The 18,726-nt window shown below is 48.1% G+C and overlaps 1 protein-coding gene across 1 annotated transcript; it reads right to left on the bottom strand.

Annotated features, from left to right (window-relative positions):
- Positions 1-16,245: 16,245 nt before the first annotated feature.
- On the bottom strand, positions 16,246-18,363 carry LOC120924376 (E3 ubiquitin-protein ligase TRIM11-like). The gene has a single exon (XM_040335301.1). It carries the CDS (start codon positions 18,131-18,133, stop codon positions 16,556-16,558), a length of 1,578 nt encoding a protein of 525 aa, XP_040191235.1. The 5' UTR covers positions 18,134-18,363; the 3' UTR covers positions 16,246-16,555.
- Between the last annotated feature and the right edge of the window lie 363 nt (positions 18,364-18,726).

Below are 18,726 nucleotides of genomic sequence, written 5' to 3'. Positions count from 1 at the left end.
CAGCCAAGCTGAGACAGAGACCCTATTTTACACATAACAATTTGGATCAGAGTTTAACTACACTCTAATCTCCCTCTAAATTTAACTAGAACCGGTACCTAAAGTACACAGGTGCTACACTGGGGACAGTCCCCATTGTGAGGTGTCTGTACCCATAAAACAAGGATCCCTGCTGCAGCTAATTGGATCATGCTCTGCTGGGGTTCTTTGCCTTTCTCTGGATCAACTGTGGGTATGGAGTTGGGTGTATAGGATTTTACTGTGTTTTTTATTTTGTTTGTTTATTTGTTTATTTTTTGTGGTTGAACTGGATGGACTCGTGTCTTTTTTCAACCTGACTAACTATGTAACTATGGTGGAGACATGGGCCCCGGTAGTCAGACTGGGTCTACGCTTGTAGAATGGTCCTCCTGTGCTGTTCGTCCTGAGGGAGGAAGCCTCTCGATGAAGAACCTGTCTTGGAGAGCACAGAGCATGAGGCGGGTATCTCAGGAGAGGCCTTGAACTTCATCGAAGGACCCACTATTACTGAAAGGCTGAGTGATGGTCGCCTGTCCGTTCTAAGTTCACAAGAAGTTAATCGGGAGAGAACCGGGTGCTTAATCCTGTGCTGAGAGGATTCTGGACCGAATATACCTCCATCCGAAGGAAGGTCTGTGGCAGAGACTTTACCAGTGGCGGCTGGTGCTCAACATTTTTGGGGGGGCGCAAACTAACGAAAAAAAAAAGAGACAATTGTAGCCTCACTGTGCCCATCAAAGGCAGCCACTGTGCCATGCCATCAATTGTTGCCACTGTGCCATCAATTGTCGCCACTGTGCCATCAATTGTCGCCACTGTGCCATTAATTATCACCACTGTGCCATGCCAAACGCAGCCACTGTGCCATCAAACGCAGCCACTGTGCCATTAATTGTCGCCACTGTGCCATGCCAAATGCAACCACTGTGCCATCAAATGCAGCCACTGTGCCATGCCATCAATTGTTGCCACTGTGCCATCTATTGTCGCCACTGTGCCATCAATTGTCGCCACTGTGCCATCAAATGTCACCACTGTGCCATTAATTGTCACCACTGTGCCATGCCAAACGCAGCCACTGTGCCATCAAACGCAGCCACTGTGCCATCAATTGTCGCCACTGTGCCATGCCAAACGCAACCACTGTGCCATCAAATGCAGCCACTGTGCATGCCATCAATTGTTACCACTGTGCCATCAATTGTCACCACTGTGCCCACATCAATTGTCACCACTGTGCCCACATCAATTGTCACCGCTGTGCCCTCATCAATTGTCGCCACTGTGCCCACATCAATTGTTGCCACTATGCCCTGTAAAATGCTGCCAGTCAGATTCCCCCCCCCCGCCCGGCACATACCTTTCTGGGGTCAGCCTGTCTCCTTCCTCAGTCCTTCGATTTCTTCTCCCGCCCTCGATGATGCTTCAGCCAATCAGGTTACCGGTAACCAGAACCGGTGAACCCGATTGGCTCAGACGCCTGTCAGTCTTATCCAAGGAACGCACCCCCCTTGCGTCCCCTGGTTAACTATTTGGAAGCCGATTACAGCCTGAGGGCTGTAATCGGAAAGCCTATCAGAGCCGCTGGCCCTGATAGACACTTCCAAAGCCCACCAGCTGCCGTTATTCAGATGGCCGGCGCTCACCAGGGGGCCGGCCATCTGAATAGTGGGCGGCAGCAACAATACACAGATTCATGCAATGCATGAATCTGTGTATTGTATTCAGTGGCAGTGCAGGAGAGAGAGGGGGCGGCGCTCCGGCGCCCTCTATGGATGCACCGCCACTGGACTTTACCATATTTCCGTGTGACATCCTGGCTGCTAGGCTACCGAGCCTTAGGCTCTGTCTTCCACTATTGCAACCACAAAGTCCCGCGATTTTACAGCGATTTTTTGATGCGACTTGAAGCAATGCCTGTGTATTCTTGAGGTCCTGGACCTCAAGTCGCATCAAAGTGGGACCAAAGTAGTGCAGGGACTATGTTAAAAACCGCACAGATACCAATGGTACTGATCGGAAATCATGGGGTATGACTCGTCATGCGACTTTGCAGTCCCCAGTCGCAGGACAAGTCGCACAAGTGTGAAAGGGGCCTTCTGCTGGCTACCTGATCATTGATTTAGGGCCAGTTCACACCACATTCAGTCCAAGTGCGTTTTGTTTTTGGAAAGTAGGTTATATGCAGTTCCAGTTCCAGAAAAAAAAGTAGAACATGCTGCATTTTACCCGCACTGGACTGTACTGGAACGCTGGAAAACGCATCAAAAACGCACTGGAACGCACCTAAATGCACCAAAAACGCACTGGAACACACTTGTCCTTACCTAAGGTTAATAAAAAAAGAGGGGTGAAAAAAAAAGCACTGGACTGCATTAAAAAAACGTACCAAAAACGCACCGGAACGCGTCAAAAACGCGCATGCAAAAAAGCACCTGGAACGCATCGGGATTGCGTTTCTATGGTGTGAACTGGCCCTTAGTGTATTGTTCTACTGGTGGTGACTCGCGATTCTTTCAGTGAACTGTGTTATAACAACACATATGATTCTTTAGCTCAGTAACTCGTATATTATTCTAGGACTCGGTGACTCGTATGATTCTTTAACTCGGTGTACTGTATACTTCTGACTCAGAACTGTGTGCTGTGATTGGGCTGATTGGTTGCAGGGGGGGGCTGAGCTCTCTCACTCTAGGATCATATTACCAGGCCTGCTCTGCTATTCTATTGTTTCAAACGGATCAGTTCAGTCAGTTCACTTAAAAGAGTCGATTCAAAAGAACGATTCGTTCATGAACTGGACATCACTATCAGGGCCGCCATCAGAGGGGTACAGGCAGTACACCTGTAAGGGGCCCGGAGGTCCACAGGGGCCCGGATGGCAACCCCCCTTTTTTTTGTAAGGGGCCCGGATGGCAACCCCCCCTTTTTTTCCTGTACTTGTACCCACGGCTGGGTACAAGTACAGGACGTATATATGCGTGCTTGTGCCCAGCCGTGCCATTCTGCCGACATATATGTGCAGGAGGCGGTCCTTAAGTGGCTAAGAAATGTCATTTAAAATGATGGTGTGTGGGCTTCACATAATTCTTCGGGTTCTGAAAAACGACAATTTTTTTTCCGAACATGCTGCGTTTTTTAACGTCGTTTTAAACAATGTCGTTTTTCGGGTTGTAAAAAATGATCGTGTGTGGGCTAAAACGACGTTAAAAAACCTGCGCTTTGCTAGAGCATTTTTTAAAAACCATATAGGTAGATTCAGGTAGAGTTAGGCCGGCTTATCAGTAGATAAGCCGACCTAACTCTGAATCTACGCCGGCGTTTGTTTAAGCGTATGCTCAAACACAGATACGCTTAAACATATCTAAGATACGACGGCTTGCGCCGTCCTATCTTAGATTGCAATTTTTCGGATGGCCGCTAGGTGGCGCTTCCATTGCGGTCGGCGTAGAATATGTAAATGTATTTTTAAGCCGATTCACGAACGTACGCCCGGCCGCCGCAGTCGATTTACGCCGTTTCCGTAAGGCCTTAGTAGGCCTAAAGTTATTCCACCTATTAGGTGGAATAACAATGTTAAAGTATGGCCTCCATTCCCGCCGCGAGATTTGCACTTTTTACGTCGTTTGCGGAAGTCGTCCGCGAATCGGGATTTACGTCGTTTACGTCCACATCAAAATCAATAGGCCCGTACAGCGTACTTAGCCGCAATGCGCCCTGGGAAATGTAGGCGCCCGGTGCATGCGCAGTAACCAAAGAGCGTCAAAAACGTGAGGTCAAGCCTCATTGCCATTAAACACGCCCCCCTCCAACCCATTTGAATTAGGCGCCCTTACGCCCGCCGGATTTACGCTACGCCACCCTAAGTAAGGAGGCAAGTACTTTGAGAATACGATAGGCTACGCCGGCTTAATATTGCGCGCCCGTACCTGAATCTACCTAATGGTGTGTAGGCAAGGATGTTTTAATGATGAAGTTGGAAAAACTTTGGGCCATATTCTGAGTAAAGTTACGATGGAGTAACTCAGGATACTCCATCGTAACTCCCTTTTTTGGCCAGTGTATCTATGCTCCTGATTCTCAGAATCATTTTTGCATAGATACACTTAAGATCCGCCATCTGTAAGTCACTTACACTGGCGGATCTTAAATGCAATGACGCCGGCCGCCGCTAGATGGCATTTAAGTGAAGGAGTCATTTGCGTATGCAAATGATCCTTCTACGCCGATTCACGAACGAGTTCGCGTCGCGTAACCATCGCTAACGTCGTTTGCGTAAGCGGAAACTTACCCCTGCTATATGAGGGGTAAGTTTCCGCAAGTCTCGCGTAGGCCATGTTACGGATGGCGTCGGGTCCCCGTCGTGTTTTTTCGTCGGATACGTCGTTTACGTAAGTCGTTCTTGAATACGACTTTACGTCAATGACGCACACGTCGGCGTCATTGACGTTTTCCGCCGAGAACTGGAGCATGCGCACTGGGCTTTTTGCAGCCCGGCGCATGCCCAGTTCTTTTGTATCGGGGGCGCGCTTCATTTGAATAGAAGCCGCCCCCTTGGAGATCCGCCAGGCTACGCCGGGACACTTACACTCCGCCGTCCCAACTTACGGAGCAAGTGTTTGGGGAATACAACACTTGCTCCTGTAAGTTGGGACAGCGGAGTGTAAGTGCCCTAAGCGAAGCAGGCGGATATTTACTCAGAATATGGCCCTTTGTTTTTTCTACATGCCGAAAAATGATCGTGTGTACGCAGCATAACACTTACCGTATTTATCGGCGTATACCGCGCACTTTTTTGCCCTGAAAATCAGGGCAAAATCGTGGGTGCGCGGTATACGCCGATACCCGCTTTCCCGCGCCGAGTTTTGAATACTGCGCCGACATATACCGAGCGCAGTACACTCGGGTATAGTCGGCCAGTCTCGGCTCTTTCGCGCTCACGTCCTGGACGTACAGGACGTGAGCGCGAGTGTTGCCGAGCCTGCCCGACAATACACAAGTGTACTGCGCTCTGTATATGTCGGCGTAGTATTCAAACTTGGCGCGGGAAACGAGCGGGGAGGACGCGAGGACGGCGCAGAAGGACCCTGGACCCGACGTAGAGGACACCCGAAGCCCGCAGACGGACCCCGGACCCGACGAAGAGGACACCCGAAGCCGCAGAAGGACGCCGGACCCGACGAAGAGGACACCCGAAGCCCGCAGACGGACCCCGGACCCGACGAAGAGGACACCCGAAGCCCACAGACGGACCCCGGACCCGACGAAGAGGACACCCGAAGCCCGCAGACGGACCCCGGACCCGACGAAGAGGACACCCGAAGCCCGCAGACGGACGCCGGACCCGACGAAGAGGACACCCGAAGTCGCAGACGGACGCCGGACCCGACGAGGCCGCCGATGGACGCCGCGCAAGACACCAAAACTGTAAGTACAAAAAAACTTTTTTTCCACAGGATTCGGGGCCACTTTAGGGGTGCGCGGTATACGCGGGAGCGCGTTATACCGCGATAAATACGGTAACTAAAACACTTACATTTTATATAGGAACTTTTTAGAGAGAGGGGCGCAGCCGACATTTTATCAGGTCACAGCTCGCATTTCTTAAGGCCTTGAGAGGGGCGGGGCTGTGACTCACCAAAGTGTTCCCTTGATATCTTCCTCTTCATTTTCTATAGAAGACCTTTGTGTGATTATTATACCTCTTTTATATTATCCTTTATATGTTGAGGACTAAGGCTCCTTTCAAACTCTGGGGTGTTTTTCGAGCGTTATTCGAGCGTTTTTCGAGTGTTGGGAGTGAGCCTGCTCAAGTGCCTCCATTTTAAGAGGCTTGCTATTGGGGGCACTCGGTAGGGGGAAGACCCAGGACCACCAATGGGGGACCCAAAAAGAAGAGGATCAGGGCAGCTCTGTGCAAAACCATTACACAGAGCAGGTAATTCATGTTTGTTTTTTTAAAAAGACAACCTTTATAATCACTTTAAATGCTATTTGTAGACCCAGATACTTCCTTGTAAAAGTGGCAGTGACAACATCACTGTACTGTGTGCAGAGAGCAGAGCTGTGGGAGGGACCTATCAGGCTCCACCCACTACAGGCTGCCTGTACAGGAGGGGGGCGGAGACAAGACCAGTCACCCCGCACAAGGAGAGAGGGCAGCAGGGGGCGGTCTTTATTACAGGAAGTCTCACACTGGATTACTGCACAGATCTGGAAGAAATACACAAAGCTCACCGAGATTCAAGAAGAAGACACATGAGGAATGGATTTAGACCTTATTTTCTGGAGTTCAGCTTTATTTGGTAGCCCAAGCAGTAAGATTTGAGATGTAATGTTTGTTAGAGTAGGCTATATACATAATTGTTTTATTGATAGTGATCATTATTATATGATAATTACAGCTTTGTAAAATATTTCTTCCTCTACCAATCAATAAACTACCAACAGAATGTATACAGTATATGTGTATAATGCAGTCACCTCTTCAGTTATATATCAGGACTCATTGGGAACAAGTGGCGTCACTGGGGGGGCAGGGGGTGCGGGCAGCACATGGTGACACCCACCAGAGGGGTGACACCTGTTGGTAGTGGCACTATTAACGCTGCACGGTCCTCACCCCTACACTGATCTCTCGTGTCTTGTGGGCTGTCTTAGGCTGGGTTCACACTACGGTTTTCCCGTCCGTCAGCCGCATACGATTTATATGAAAAACCGTATGCGGCTGAAACGGACGGGAACGTATGGAACCGCACATATGTGCGTTTTCCATTGACATTAATGTTAAAGGAAAACGTATGCGTTTGCCATACTGTTTTAAAAACGACCGCAAAACCGTGGTTGAACACGGTTTTGCGTACGTTTAAAAAACGTTTTGCCAGCAAATCGTACGCACCCGGATGCATACGATTTGCAATGCATTGTCTATCTATACGTTTTCCCGTCCGGGCCCGTACGTTTTCAATACTGAAATCGTATGCGGCTGACGGACGGGAAAACCGTAGTGTGAACCCAGCCTCACACAGCGGAGCGGACCACAGTACAGGAGGGGGAGGCGGCTTAGGTCTGCTCCGCTGTGTGAGAGGGAGTTCAAGGGACACACCGCTGTATTCCATGCTGTTCTGAGGTCTGTAATGTTTAATATAATGCAAATGTACATGTGTTGGGGGGTGCTATGGGAGGGGAGAGGGGGTTCTGCACTGATGGAGGGGGGTCTGCACTAAGGGGGATCTGCACAGATGGACGGGGGGTCAGCACTAAGGGGGATCTGCACTGATGGAGGGGGGTCTGCACTGATGGAGGGGGGGTCGGCACTAATGGGGGGTCTGCACTGATGGAGGGGGGTCTGCACTGATGGAGGGGGTCGGCACTGAGGGGGGTCTGCACTGATGGGGGGGAGTCTGCACAGAGGGGGGTCTGCACTGCTAGAGGGGGGTCTGCACTGATGGAGGGGGGTGGCCTGCACTGATGGAGGGGGTGGTCTGCACTGAGGGGGTCTATACTGATGGAGGGGTCTGTACTTGGTGGGGGGTCTGTACTGCGGAAGCTGGTCTCTATACTGCGGGAGGGGGGTCTGCACTGATGGAGGGGGAAGTCACGACTGAGGGGGGTCTGCACTGATGGAGGGGGATCTGCACTGATGGAGGGGGGTCTGCACTAAGGGGGGTCTATACTGATGGAGGGGGTCTGTACTTGGTGAGGGGGGTCTATACTGCGGAAGCTGGGATCTATACTGTAGGAGGGGGGTCTGCACTGAGGGAGTCTATACTGATGGAGGGGGGTCTGTACTTAGTGGGGGGTCTGCACTGAGGGAGTCTATACTGATGGAGGGGGGGTCTGTACTTGTTGAGGGGGGTCTGTCCTGAGGGAAGGGGATCTATACTGCGGGAGGGGGACTGTACTTAGTGGGAGGGTCTATACTGAGAGAGGGAGGCTGTACTTAGTGTAGGGGGGCTTATACTGAGGGGGGACTGTAGTTAGTGGAGGGTGACACCATTTTTTTCCCCACCGGGTGAAACCGACCCTAGTGACGCCACCGTCGGGAACCCCTAAACCCAGAGGACTCCAACATGAGGTCAGTACTGAGCCATCAGCACTTGGCCCCACACCCTCCCTTATCCATTATCTTACTATTAGTCCTATGAGGATGTCCAACACTTTGCTAGAGGTTCCGATAGCAAAATATTATAATGATGGTACTTCACATTTTTCTTACGTGCAAATTTCTGTCTCGGTTTCTGATTTACTCAAGATTTTTACATTTGTAAGAATTTTGCAAAACGAAAAATGTTACAAAACATATATTATAGTTCAAACCTAATATTGTCACTAACACCAACAACATACACTATATTGTCAAAAGTATCGGGACACCTGCCTTTACACACACATGAACTTTAATGGCAGGCCAGTCAAGCTCCCCCATCCAAACTCGCTCACCCATGTCTTTATGGATCTTGCTTTGTGCACTGGTCCAAACCATTTGGTGGAGGGGGATTATGGTGTGCAGGGTTGTTTTTCAGGGGTTGGGTTTGGCCCCTTAGTTCCAGTGAAGGGAACTCTTACGGCGTCGGCATAACAAGACATTTTGGACAATTTTATGCTCCTAACTTTGTGGGAACAGTTTGGGGACGGCCCCTTCCTGTTCCAACATGACTGCCCACCAGTGCACAAAGCGAGGTCCATAAAGACATGGATGAGAGAGTTTGGGGTGGAGGAATGTGACTGGCCTGCACCTCAACCCGATAAAACCTTTTTTAGCATGCATTAGAGCTGAAACCTCGTACACACGACCAATTTTCCCGTCGGGAAAACTGACATGAGAGCTTCTGACCGGCATCACAGTTTTCTAAACAGGAACCAGCTCTCTTTTTTCCGGCGGTTTTTAACCCGGCAGTTTTCCTGTGGGAAACACTGCGATGGATCATACACACGGCCAAAGCTCTCAGCGCAGTTTTCCCAACAGGAAAACCTCTTGTGTGTACAGGGGGAAAGATACAGAGCAGGTTCTCCCCTCGGGATTCCCGGCAGACTTTTTACCGCCGAGAATCCTGTACGTGTGTACTAGGCATCAGACTGTGAGCCAGGCCTTCTTGTTCAACATCAGTGCCTGACCTCACAAATGCTCTTCTGGAAGAATGGTCAAACATTCCCATTGACACACTCCTAAACCTTGTGGACGGCCTTCCCAGAAGAGTTGAAGCTGTCATACCTGCTGTTGGGAGGCAACGTGAGTTAATATAATATTTTTTGGAGGTTCTACATATCTGTCTCCTATTCCCAAAGATCCCTTAGGCTGATGTTTTAAAAGGTACAGAGGAATTTGGCCCCAAGTTGTAAGGACATTCGAAGCTTTGAAACATATCAGCATCTGCATAGCAAGAGGCTTTGCTCCAGCCCACCTGGTGTGATGCAAGCTTCGAAGAGAGCAATGATTGATGACAAAGACGGCCCAGGGGGCATGGAGGTGATATGGGCAATACTGCCCCCCAGAGGCCAAGTACAGCAGGACAGCCAGTAATATAATCTATTGAGGAGGATTGACTTGTGAACACTCTGATTGGTCCAAAAGCAAATGGGGCTGGCAATGAGGGGGGAGGGGTTTGGACGTACACACGATCGATTTTCAGCATGTAAAAAAAGATGTTTTCAGCCTCTAGAAAAAACAAGTTTTTTTCCAACTTCGTCATTAAAACAACATTACCCACGCACGATCGTTAAAAAAAATGTTCTAGCAAAGCGCGGTGACGTACAACACGTACGACGGCACTATAAAGGGGAAGTTCCATTCAGATGACGTCACCCTTTGGGCTGCTTTAGCTGATTTTGTGTTAGTAAAAGACGATTTGCGCTTTTCAGTCTGTTACAGCGTGATGAATGTGCTTACTCCATTGCGAATGCTAGTTTTACCAGAACAAGTGCTCCCATCTCATAACTTGCTTCTGAGCATGCGCTGGTTTTTCACGTCGTTTAAGCCCACACACGATCATTTTTTACAACCCGAAAAACGACATTGTTTAAAGTGTCGTTAAAAAATGCAGCACGTTCAAAAAAAAAAAATTTAGTTTTTTAGAACCCGAAAACTGATGTGAAGCCCACACACGATCGTTTTAAATTACATTTTTTAAAAACTTAGCTTTTTACATGCCGAAAAACGATTGTGTGTACGCGGCATGATTAGTCCAAAAGCAAAAGGGGCTATGAGGGGGAAGGGATTTGGATGAATCTGTGACTCAGTTTTGTAAAAAGGGCTGTTTCCAAAGAGGTCAGTCTCTTTTTTGCTGCAGGTTTTTGCCATGAGGCTGTATCTCTCCCATCTTGGGACTTTACTCTGACTGCTGGTTGGGCCTAATTTATGCGGCCCACAGCTCTCTCTCTCTCTCTCTTTAACATATGAGCTCAGCCAACAAGGATTCTACCTAGAGCAGGGATAAGCAATTAGCGGACCTCCAGATGTTGCCAAACTACAAGTCCCATGAGGCATAGCGAGACTCTGACAGCATCAAGCATGACTCCCAGAGGCAGAGGCATGATGGGACTTGTAGTTTGGAAACAGCTGGAGGTCCGCTAATTGCTTATCCCTGACCTAGAGGATGTGTTAAAGCGGAGGTTCACCCTAAAAACATGTATATAACATTACATTCTGCATACTTCCGACATGTACAGTATGCTGTTTGTTTTTTGTTTTTTACTGTACATACCGTATTATTGCTATTTTCCACCCGGCTTCCGGGTGCTCACTCCCGCGGGAGTAGGCGTTCCTATGCAGAGGCGCAGTGTCATGTGGGACTTCGCCCAGATGATTGACGTCTTAAGAAAAACTTCCCCCCCCGGCAGATAAGGCGCGTCACGAGTTTCCGAAAGTAGCCGAACTGCGAGTCGGCTCTATACGGCGCTATACGGCGCCTGGGCACCGACTAGGAGCCGTGTAGAGCTGACTGCGCAGGCGCCGTATAGAGCCGGCTCGCAGTTCGTCTACTTTCCGAAACTCGTGACACGCCTTATAAGTTTTTCTCAAGACGTCAATCATCTGGGCGAAGTCCCACATGACACTGCGCCTCTGCATAGGAACGCCTACTCCCGCGGGAGTGTGCACCTGGAAGCCGGGTGGAAAATAGCAATAATACGGTATGTACAGCAACAAAAAAAACAAACAGCATACTGTAAATGTTCTGTAAGTATGCATAATGTAATATACATGTTTTTAGGGTGAACCTCCGCTTTAAGTATCTGTACTGTTTTATTGTTGTTATAGGCTCTATAGATATCTGCTGTTAGTGTGTGATATTCCTATTTTCTTGGGAAATAAATAAGATATTGTTTGCTAGCATATGTTATATGGATTTACGAATTAATACATATATGCAATAGTTGTATAGGCTACAATAGAGTGTATAGCATTGCAATATTGACTTCACCTGAAAAGGGTGGGGCCGACTCAATCTCGAACCCTATGGACTAAGACTGGGATGCCAATAAAGGTCATGTGTGTGTAAAGGCAAGCGTCCCAATACTTTTGGCAACATAGTGTATTTTAAAGGTTAAAGCGTGGTTCCAACCACAATTAGCATTTTTTAAATGTATGTCCTTTCATCATGCGTTTTTATAATATAAATCCGGCCACTTACTATTTTACAATCTGCCGCATAGTTATTCAAAAAAGATAGTTTATAAAACTATGTCCACACCGTTGTCATTTTGCTTGTGGTCACTGTGAAGCCCACAAGCACTTACTTCCTGGAAGTCTTGAATGGGAAGTTATAATGGGGAAGCGCACTGCATCCTGGGAAATCATGACACACATTTCCCAGGAGCATTAGCGTGCTGAGGAGCCGAGGGAGATGATGTCAGAATCCTAGGTGATTCCGAAGGCAGATTTAGTGGGACCGCATAGCAACAGCCATTTTCAGGTGAGTAAAAAAAATGTTTTTTTGTTTAGTTTTTTAGGTCTAATGAGCACAATAATGAAAAAAAAAAAATTTGGGATGGAAACTCCACTTTAAATCCCAATACTGTCACCAACACAATTCCACGTAAAATATATTTATATATACAGTGATATATATTAGTTCAAACATAATATTGTCACCAACACCATCCCACATATGATATATATACTGTATATTGCAGTTTACATTTTAGGATGAGCTGAGTTGTTTTCTAAGCTGCCACGTTCTTACCAACCACTGACATAGTTGTATAGTTACATAGTTAGTCAGGTTGAAAAAAGACACAAGTCCATCCAGTTCAACCAAAAAGAACACACAAACCTATACCCACAGTTGTTCCAGAGGAAGGCAAAAAAAACAATAAAGCACGATCCAATTTGCTCCAACGGGGGAAGAAAATCCTTCCCGATCCCCCAACAGGCAATCTAAAATTCCCTGGATCGACTTTACCTATAAATATTAGTCCACGGGTGTATTATGTGCATTTAGGAATGAATCCAAGCCTAATCTACTGAGCTGGCCAGAACCAGCTGGACATCACCCGGCCCATTCACATACATGGCTGAGAATTCCCGGACACGTAAGCAAGCGGCAGGGAATGGGGTGGGTTACATCACTGCGTTAAATATGGCGTTATTCGGGCAATGATGTCACTGCTACCCCCAGCCCTGCTTTTATATAGCTGGTGACAGCTCCGGAAGCTATCATTTAGCAATCATCTCCGCCAGGGATTGGTGAAATGCGCTGGGAAGAAAGGTTTGGTGGGGTTTTTTTCTGGCAAAGGCAGTGGCATCATGAATGATGATGGAATTACAATGAAGGACATTTTTTGGGACTACTTTTTCAAGGGGGAGTATCTGTGGGCCCCCTTATTATTGAAGGGGGGGGGCTTCCTGATTCTGATAAGCTCACCACCCGCAGACCTTCACCACCACTGAGCTGGGGGGAAGATGGCATGGCCTCATCACCATGGGAATAAGGGGCTTTGCTAGGGGCAAGGCAACCCCACCTATATCAGGGGCATGTGGCCAGCCATGGATTCAACTAGCTGGTATGCATTTTTAGGGGGACCTCATACATTTTTTTTTTTTGCATTGAGTCCCCAATAAAGTCTGTGCCCGATCTGAAAGGTCTGGTATGGATTTCCTAGGGGACTTCACACATTTTTTATATATTTTTTGCATTGAGTCCCCAATAAAGTCTGTGCCCGATCTGAAAGGTCTGGTATGGATTTCCTAGGGGACTTCACACATTTTTTATATATTTTTTGCACTGAGTCCCCAATAAAGTCTGTGCCAGATCTGAAAGGTCTGGTATGGATTTCCTAGGGGATCTCAAACATGTTTTATTTATTTTTTGCATTGAGTCCCCAATAAAGTCTATGCCCGATCTTAAAGGTCTGGTATGGATTTCCTAGGGGATCTCACACATTTTTTATATATTTTTTGCATTGAGTCCCCAATAAAGTCTGTGCCCGATCTGAAAGGTCTGGTATGGATTTCCTAGGGGACTTCACACATTTTTTATATATTTTTTGCATTGAGTCCCCAATACCGTCTGTGCCAGATCTGAAGGGTCTGGTATGGATTTCCTAGGGGACCTCACACATTTTTTATATATTTTTTGCATTGAGTCCCCAATACCGTCTGTGCCAGATCTAAAGGGTCTGGTGTGGATTTCCTAGGGGACCTCACACATTTTTTATATATTTTTTGCATTGAGTCCCCAATAAAGTCTGTGCCCGATCTGAAAGGTCTGGTATGGATTTCCTAGGGGACCTCACACATTTTTTATATATTTTTTGCATTGAGTCCCCAATAAAGTCTGTGCCCGATCTGAAAGGTCTGGTATGGATTTCCTAGGGGATCTCAAACCATGTTTTATTTATTTTTTGCATTGAGTCCCCAATACAGTCTGTGCCCGATCTGAAAGGTCTGGTGTGGATTTCCTAGAGGACTTCACACATTTTTTATATATTTTTTGCATTGAGTCCCCAATAAAGTCTGTGCCCGATCTGAAAGGTCTGGTATGGATTTCCTAGGGGACTTCACACATTTTTTATATATTTTTTTGCATTGAGTCCCCAATACAGTCTGTGCCCGATCTGAAAGGTCTGGTATGGATTTCCTAGGGGACTTCACACATTTTTAATATATTTTTTTGCATTGAGTCCCCAATACAGTCTGTGCCCGATCTGAAAGGTCTGGAATGGATTTCCTAGGGGACTTCACACATTTTTTATATGCCTGCTACACATTCCTATCTGTATCAGTGATGAGCCCCCATCTACCAGTCTCAGCCTCCCCGGTAAGTGAGCTCTGCTCTGTAATCACTGACGTGAACTGTCCCTATCTCTCTCCCTTCTCTCACCCGTCTGTCTCCCTCCCCCTCTCAGTTCTTCCAATCGCTTCTCAAACTTCCCTTCTTAGCGCATAGGCAGCCCATACATTGATCGCAGAAAGATTCCCCGCTGAGCAGGCAGATCCGCTGGACAGGGTCTGCCCATCTGAAAGGGGTCTTAGGTTGAAAAAAAAGATTAAATTCCCCTATATACACATTCCAGGTGGATAGGGGAATCCTCCCACTGTGGACTAGTGGCAGATCTACCAGGGTTAGAAAGGTCGCACTTGCGAACGGGTCCTGGTGTTCCACCATCATTTGGGTTCCCAGCCTCCTCTTGCTGTCCTGTCCCTGCTATTGACAGCGCTGGTCTCTGTCTCTATGGCAGCGGCAGCAGTGCATTAGGGCCCAGTTCTGGCTACTTTATAGGGCTCAAAGGCACATGTGCAGGAGGGCCAGCACAGCTGAGTCTCCCACAGTTTGCCTAGCAATGGTTGTGCTACGTAGCCTTCTCTGTTGACATTCCGATTGGGATGCGATCCAGGTGATGCTCCCAGTCAGATCTAATATTAAATATGATAATGGTTTTATTGATCAGAGCCCCCCCACCTTACTGGCCTGGAGCTAGGGTTGCCACCTCATCCCTTTAAAAATGAACACATACTAATTACTCAGGTTCTGTGGCTGATTAAGGTGGTAATTAAACTCGCTTGTACCTTATCTGCATTATATTAGCCTCAGAACCTGTGTAATTCATATGTGTTCGGGTTTAAAGGGATGAGGTGGCAACCCTACCTGCAGCCCACATGGCTCTGAACATATGGTTGATATAAATGTACTTTTGATTCTAATAAATACTGTGTTTAATCAGATTCTATTTGGAGCATCACCTGGATCACATCCCGACCAGCATATCAACAGAGAAGGCTATGCAACATTACCGCTGCTAGGTGACCGGCCGGAGGGGGAGGGTCAGCTGTCTACAACAATAGTGCCAGCTCTCCCCCCACATGTACCCGGTACTGGGTCCTAATAGACTGCCACCGCTGCCATAGAGACAGAGACGCCAGACATGCAATGTCAATAACAGGGGCAGGACAGCAAGAGTAGGTTGGGGAACCTTACGGTGGCGGAACGCCAGGGTCCGGTCACGAGTGTAACCTTTGCAGCCCTGGTAGTTCTGCCACTGTTATGGTCTCCCTATATGGAGTTCCCTGGTGTGCTGGTGACACATCTCTTGCTTTCTGCCACCGTGGGGGGGCCCCAACACAGTAGGGAGGGGGCCCATAGCAGAACAGATCAGTGTGGAGGCCCGGGGGACCGATCGAGGGGTCTTGGGGGGGCCCTTCAAGGTTTCCTGCACCAGGGCCCTGGAGGTTATAGTTAAGCCCCTGGCCCTTGCACTACATAGGTGAAGGTGAATCTAAATGAAATTAAATAGGAAGATCATATAATGTATGGCCAGCTTAAGACATGTGGCTGTGAGTCCATTAATAGAATGATTGTTGCAGTCATTTAACATAATCAGTAAGCGGTAGAGGAAGAAATCCTAAGTGCACATCTAATTGATCATGTAGAAGTAGAAGCTCTTATCTACTGTCTTGTCCTATAGGCCAGTGGTCATCAACCCTGTCCTCAGGGCCCACTAACAGGCCAGGTTTTATGTATTACCTTGGGGAGATGTAGACTAGAAGACTGCAATCACTGAGCAGCAAATGATATCACCTGTGATGTTTTTCAGTTATCTTGCAAACCTGGCCTGTTAGTGGGTCCCTGAGGACAGGGTTCATGACCACTGCTATAGGCTAAGGGCCCTTTCACACGGACGTGTCCGTGTGCGGGCTCCGCTTTGCTCATCGGGGGATCACTCCGTTGATCCCTGCTGAGCAGGCAGATGACAGGTCGGTCACTGTGATGGAACCGACCTGTCAGAGCGCCACTCTCCTCTATGGGAGATCGGATGACGACAGTCCGTAGAGTCCGTTGTCATCCAATCCGATCCACCAGACAGATGGAAAAGTAGGGTTTTCCTCTGTCATATCACCGCTGACATCCGTGGCTCCATAGAGGTGCACGGAGGGTCCATTCAGGTCCGCCTAAAAAACTGACAGGCGGACCTAAATGGTCTTATACAGCACATTTTTGAGGCGTTTTGCATGTACTACCAGTCATTCACATGGAAAGTGCGTTTCTTTGGAAACCTCACCAAAGATGCGGCCATTGGGAGTTTGAATGTAGCCCATTTACTGCTTCCCGCCACAAATCCTAACATAACCCTCCCACACTCCCAACACAGCATAGAGGGGCTCGGTAAAGGCGGCACTGAAGGTGTGGAGGTGTCTCATTGTACCACACACAGAATAGAAGGAAATCTGTCCACCTTCGTAATCCAGAAAGATCCTGACTCTATCGCCGGAGGCGTTGTCAGGTAAAGGTATCACTTTACAGTTATGTATCACGGCGTAGCCATTTTCATTCCTGAAAAATCCCCAGGACTTATTATTACTTCCGATCCGTGACTGATCCGTCCTCTTCCTCTCCATACTGGGGTAACACATTCCGACCCTCCAGCTACTCGATTCCCCGACATCCACTTCCCAATAATGTTGCCCGGAGGAAAATTTCTGACTGCTCAACACGAGAGGAAAACGCTGAAATCTCGCTGGTGTTTCTGGATGTCTCTGGCTTAGATTCGACTGGGATGCTGTTTTCTTATCATCGGATATAAGTAGATTATTATGGGCTGTGTTCACGTCCAGTAATATGTCTGCGGCTTCCTGTACATAGAAGCATCCATTGATCCCTTTTATTGCATCCAATAAAGTGTTGGATATGTGGTTAATCCAAGCCACGTCCAGAAGCCCTCCATCCCGGAGCTGTGTGTCGTGTCTTTTTCGGTCCTCGTTATCTTTATCCTCACACAAGTCGCCTATGTTGGATCTCTGTAGGATAGCCACCGGATCCTTTATTTTACACAGCTCCTCGATGAAACACATCTTCCTGGACAACTCGACCTTCTTTATTTCCAGCTTCTCAATCAGATCCCACACCGAGCCTAAGACCCCTTCTGCCTTCTCGGAGATGTCACTTAGGATCCTCCTCTCCAGGTCTTCCAGCCGTCTCTTGAGGTCTCTAAACAGGGCGGTGATTACCTCCGTGTCACCAGCCGCCTTTTCCTTGACTTTTCTCTGGTGTTCCTGCAGACTCTGGACGTTTTTCTCGGCCTCCTCTCTCCTTGTAGCCAGTTTATGAACCACGTTTCCCAGCCAATTCTTCTTCGTTTCGAAGGCCTCGTCCAGTGACTCCATCTGGTGACTTTTGTGCTCGCCGATCAGACAATAGACGCAGACACAGGTAGAGTCTTCCTTGCAGTAATACTCCAGGCTTTTTTTATGAAGGGAACATTTCCTGTTCTCCGGAGAAGCGGCGGGATCAGTTATAACGTGTTCTGGTGACTTGCTGTGAACTCTCAGATGATTATCACACAGAAAAGCTTCACAATGCGAACATGATTTCACAGCAGATACAGGAGTGTGAATGCAGTAAGTACAGAAGACCCCGGGCTCCTTCTGATCGGGCTGAGTAGACTGGAAATCCTCCAATATCTTCCATAGTGTTATGTTCCTGTGCAGTGCAGGACGCTCCTGGAATTTCTTTCCGCATTCGGGACAGGAGTAAATTCCAGACTCCCCCTGTGTGTCCAGCACGCGATCGATACACTCCCGGCAGAAGTTGTGTCCACATTCCAGGATTACGGGATCCGTATAAATGTTCAGACAGATGGAACATTCCAGCTCCTTCATCAGCTCAGCAGACGCCATCTCTGACAGCAGAAAGGAGAGACACAGAACTGAAGGTCTCAGGCGCTCATCCTGTAATTGCAGGTTATGTAATATGAAGGTGGGGCACGGAGGATTATATAATAATCTCACGTGGCAAAAACGTGTCTGTCTTGGGAAAAGTGAAGGTTAAACAAAGGTTACAATTAGGAATGAGCTTTGGTTTGTTTGCACACTCCACGTGCAGAGCCCGCCAGGAAGTAGGCGCTGTGCTGCGCTATTCACAGGCAGTGAGACATTTCCCGATCTCTGCAGCTGCACATCGGGACAATGGCTGGGGTAAGGTGACCAGATTTTTAAAATGAAATCCGGGGACATATTTTTTGTTTACTAGTAATGGCAGCAATCAGTGACTCTCTGCCCGTCGCCGCCCGCCTCACAGCCTCTCAAGTCTTACTCTTCGGGCCCCCGGCTACTACTGGATGGGGAGCGGAGGAAGATCACTCCGCCAGGGAAGGCAAGGAGATAGGCAGGTGGCTGGCCAGGATTCGAGCCAAGGCAGAAGAACATGCGAGCGAAGCTGAATGGGCATGCGCCCGAAACTGAAGAAATATTCCCAGCACATGATCATCAGA

This window comes from Rana temporaria, chromosome 1, assembly GCF_905171775.1.
Source record: "Rana temporaria chromosome 1, aRanTem1.1, whole genome shotgun sequence".
Classification (NCBI taxonomy): domain Eukaryota; kingdom Metazoa; phylum Chordata; class Amphibia; order Anura; family Ranidae; genus Rana; species Rana temporaria.
Note: the sequence above shows the minus strand (reverse complement) of the source record. Positions and strands in the feature narration are given on the sequence as shown.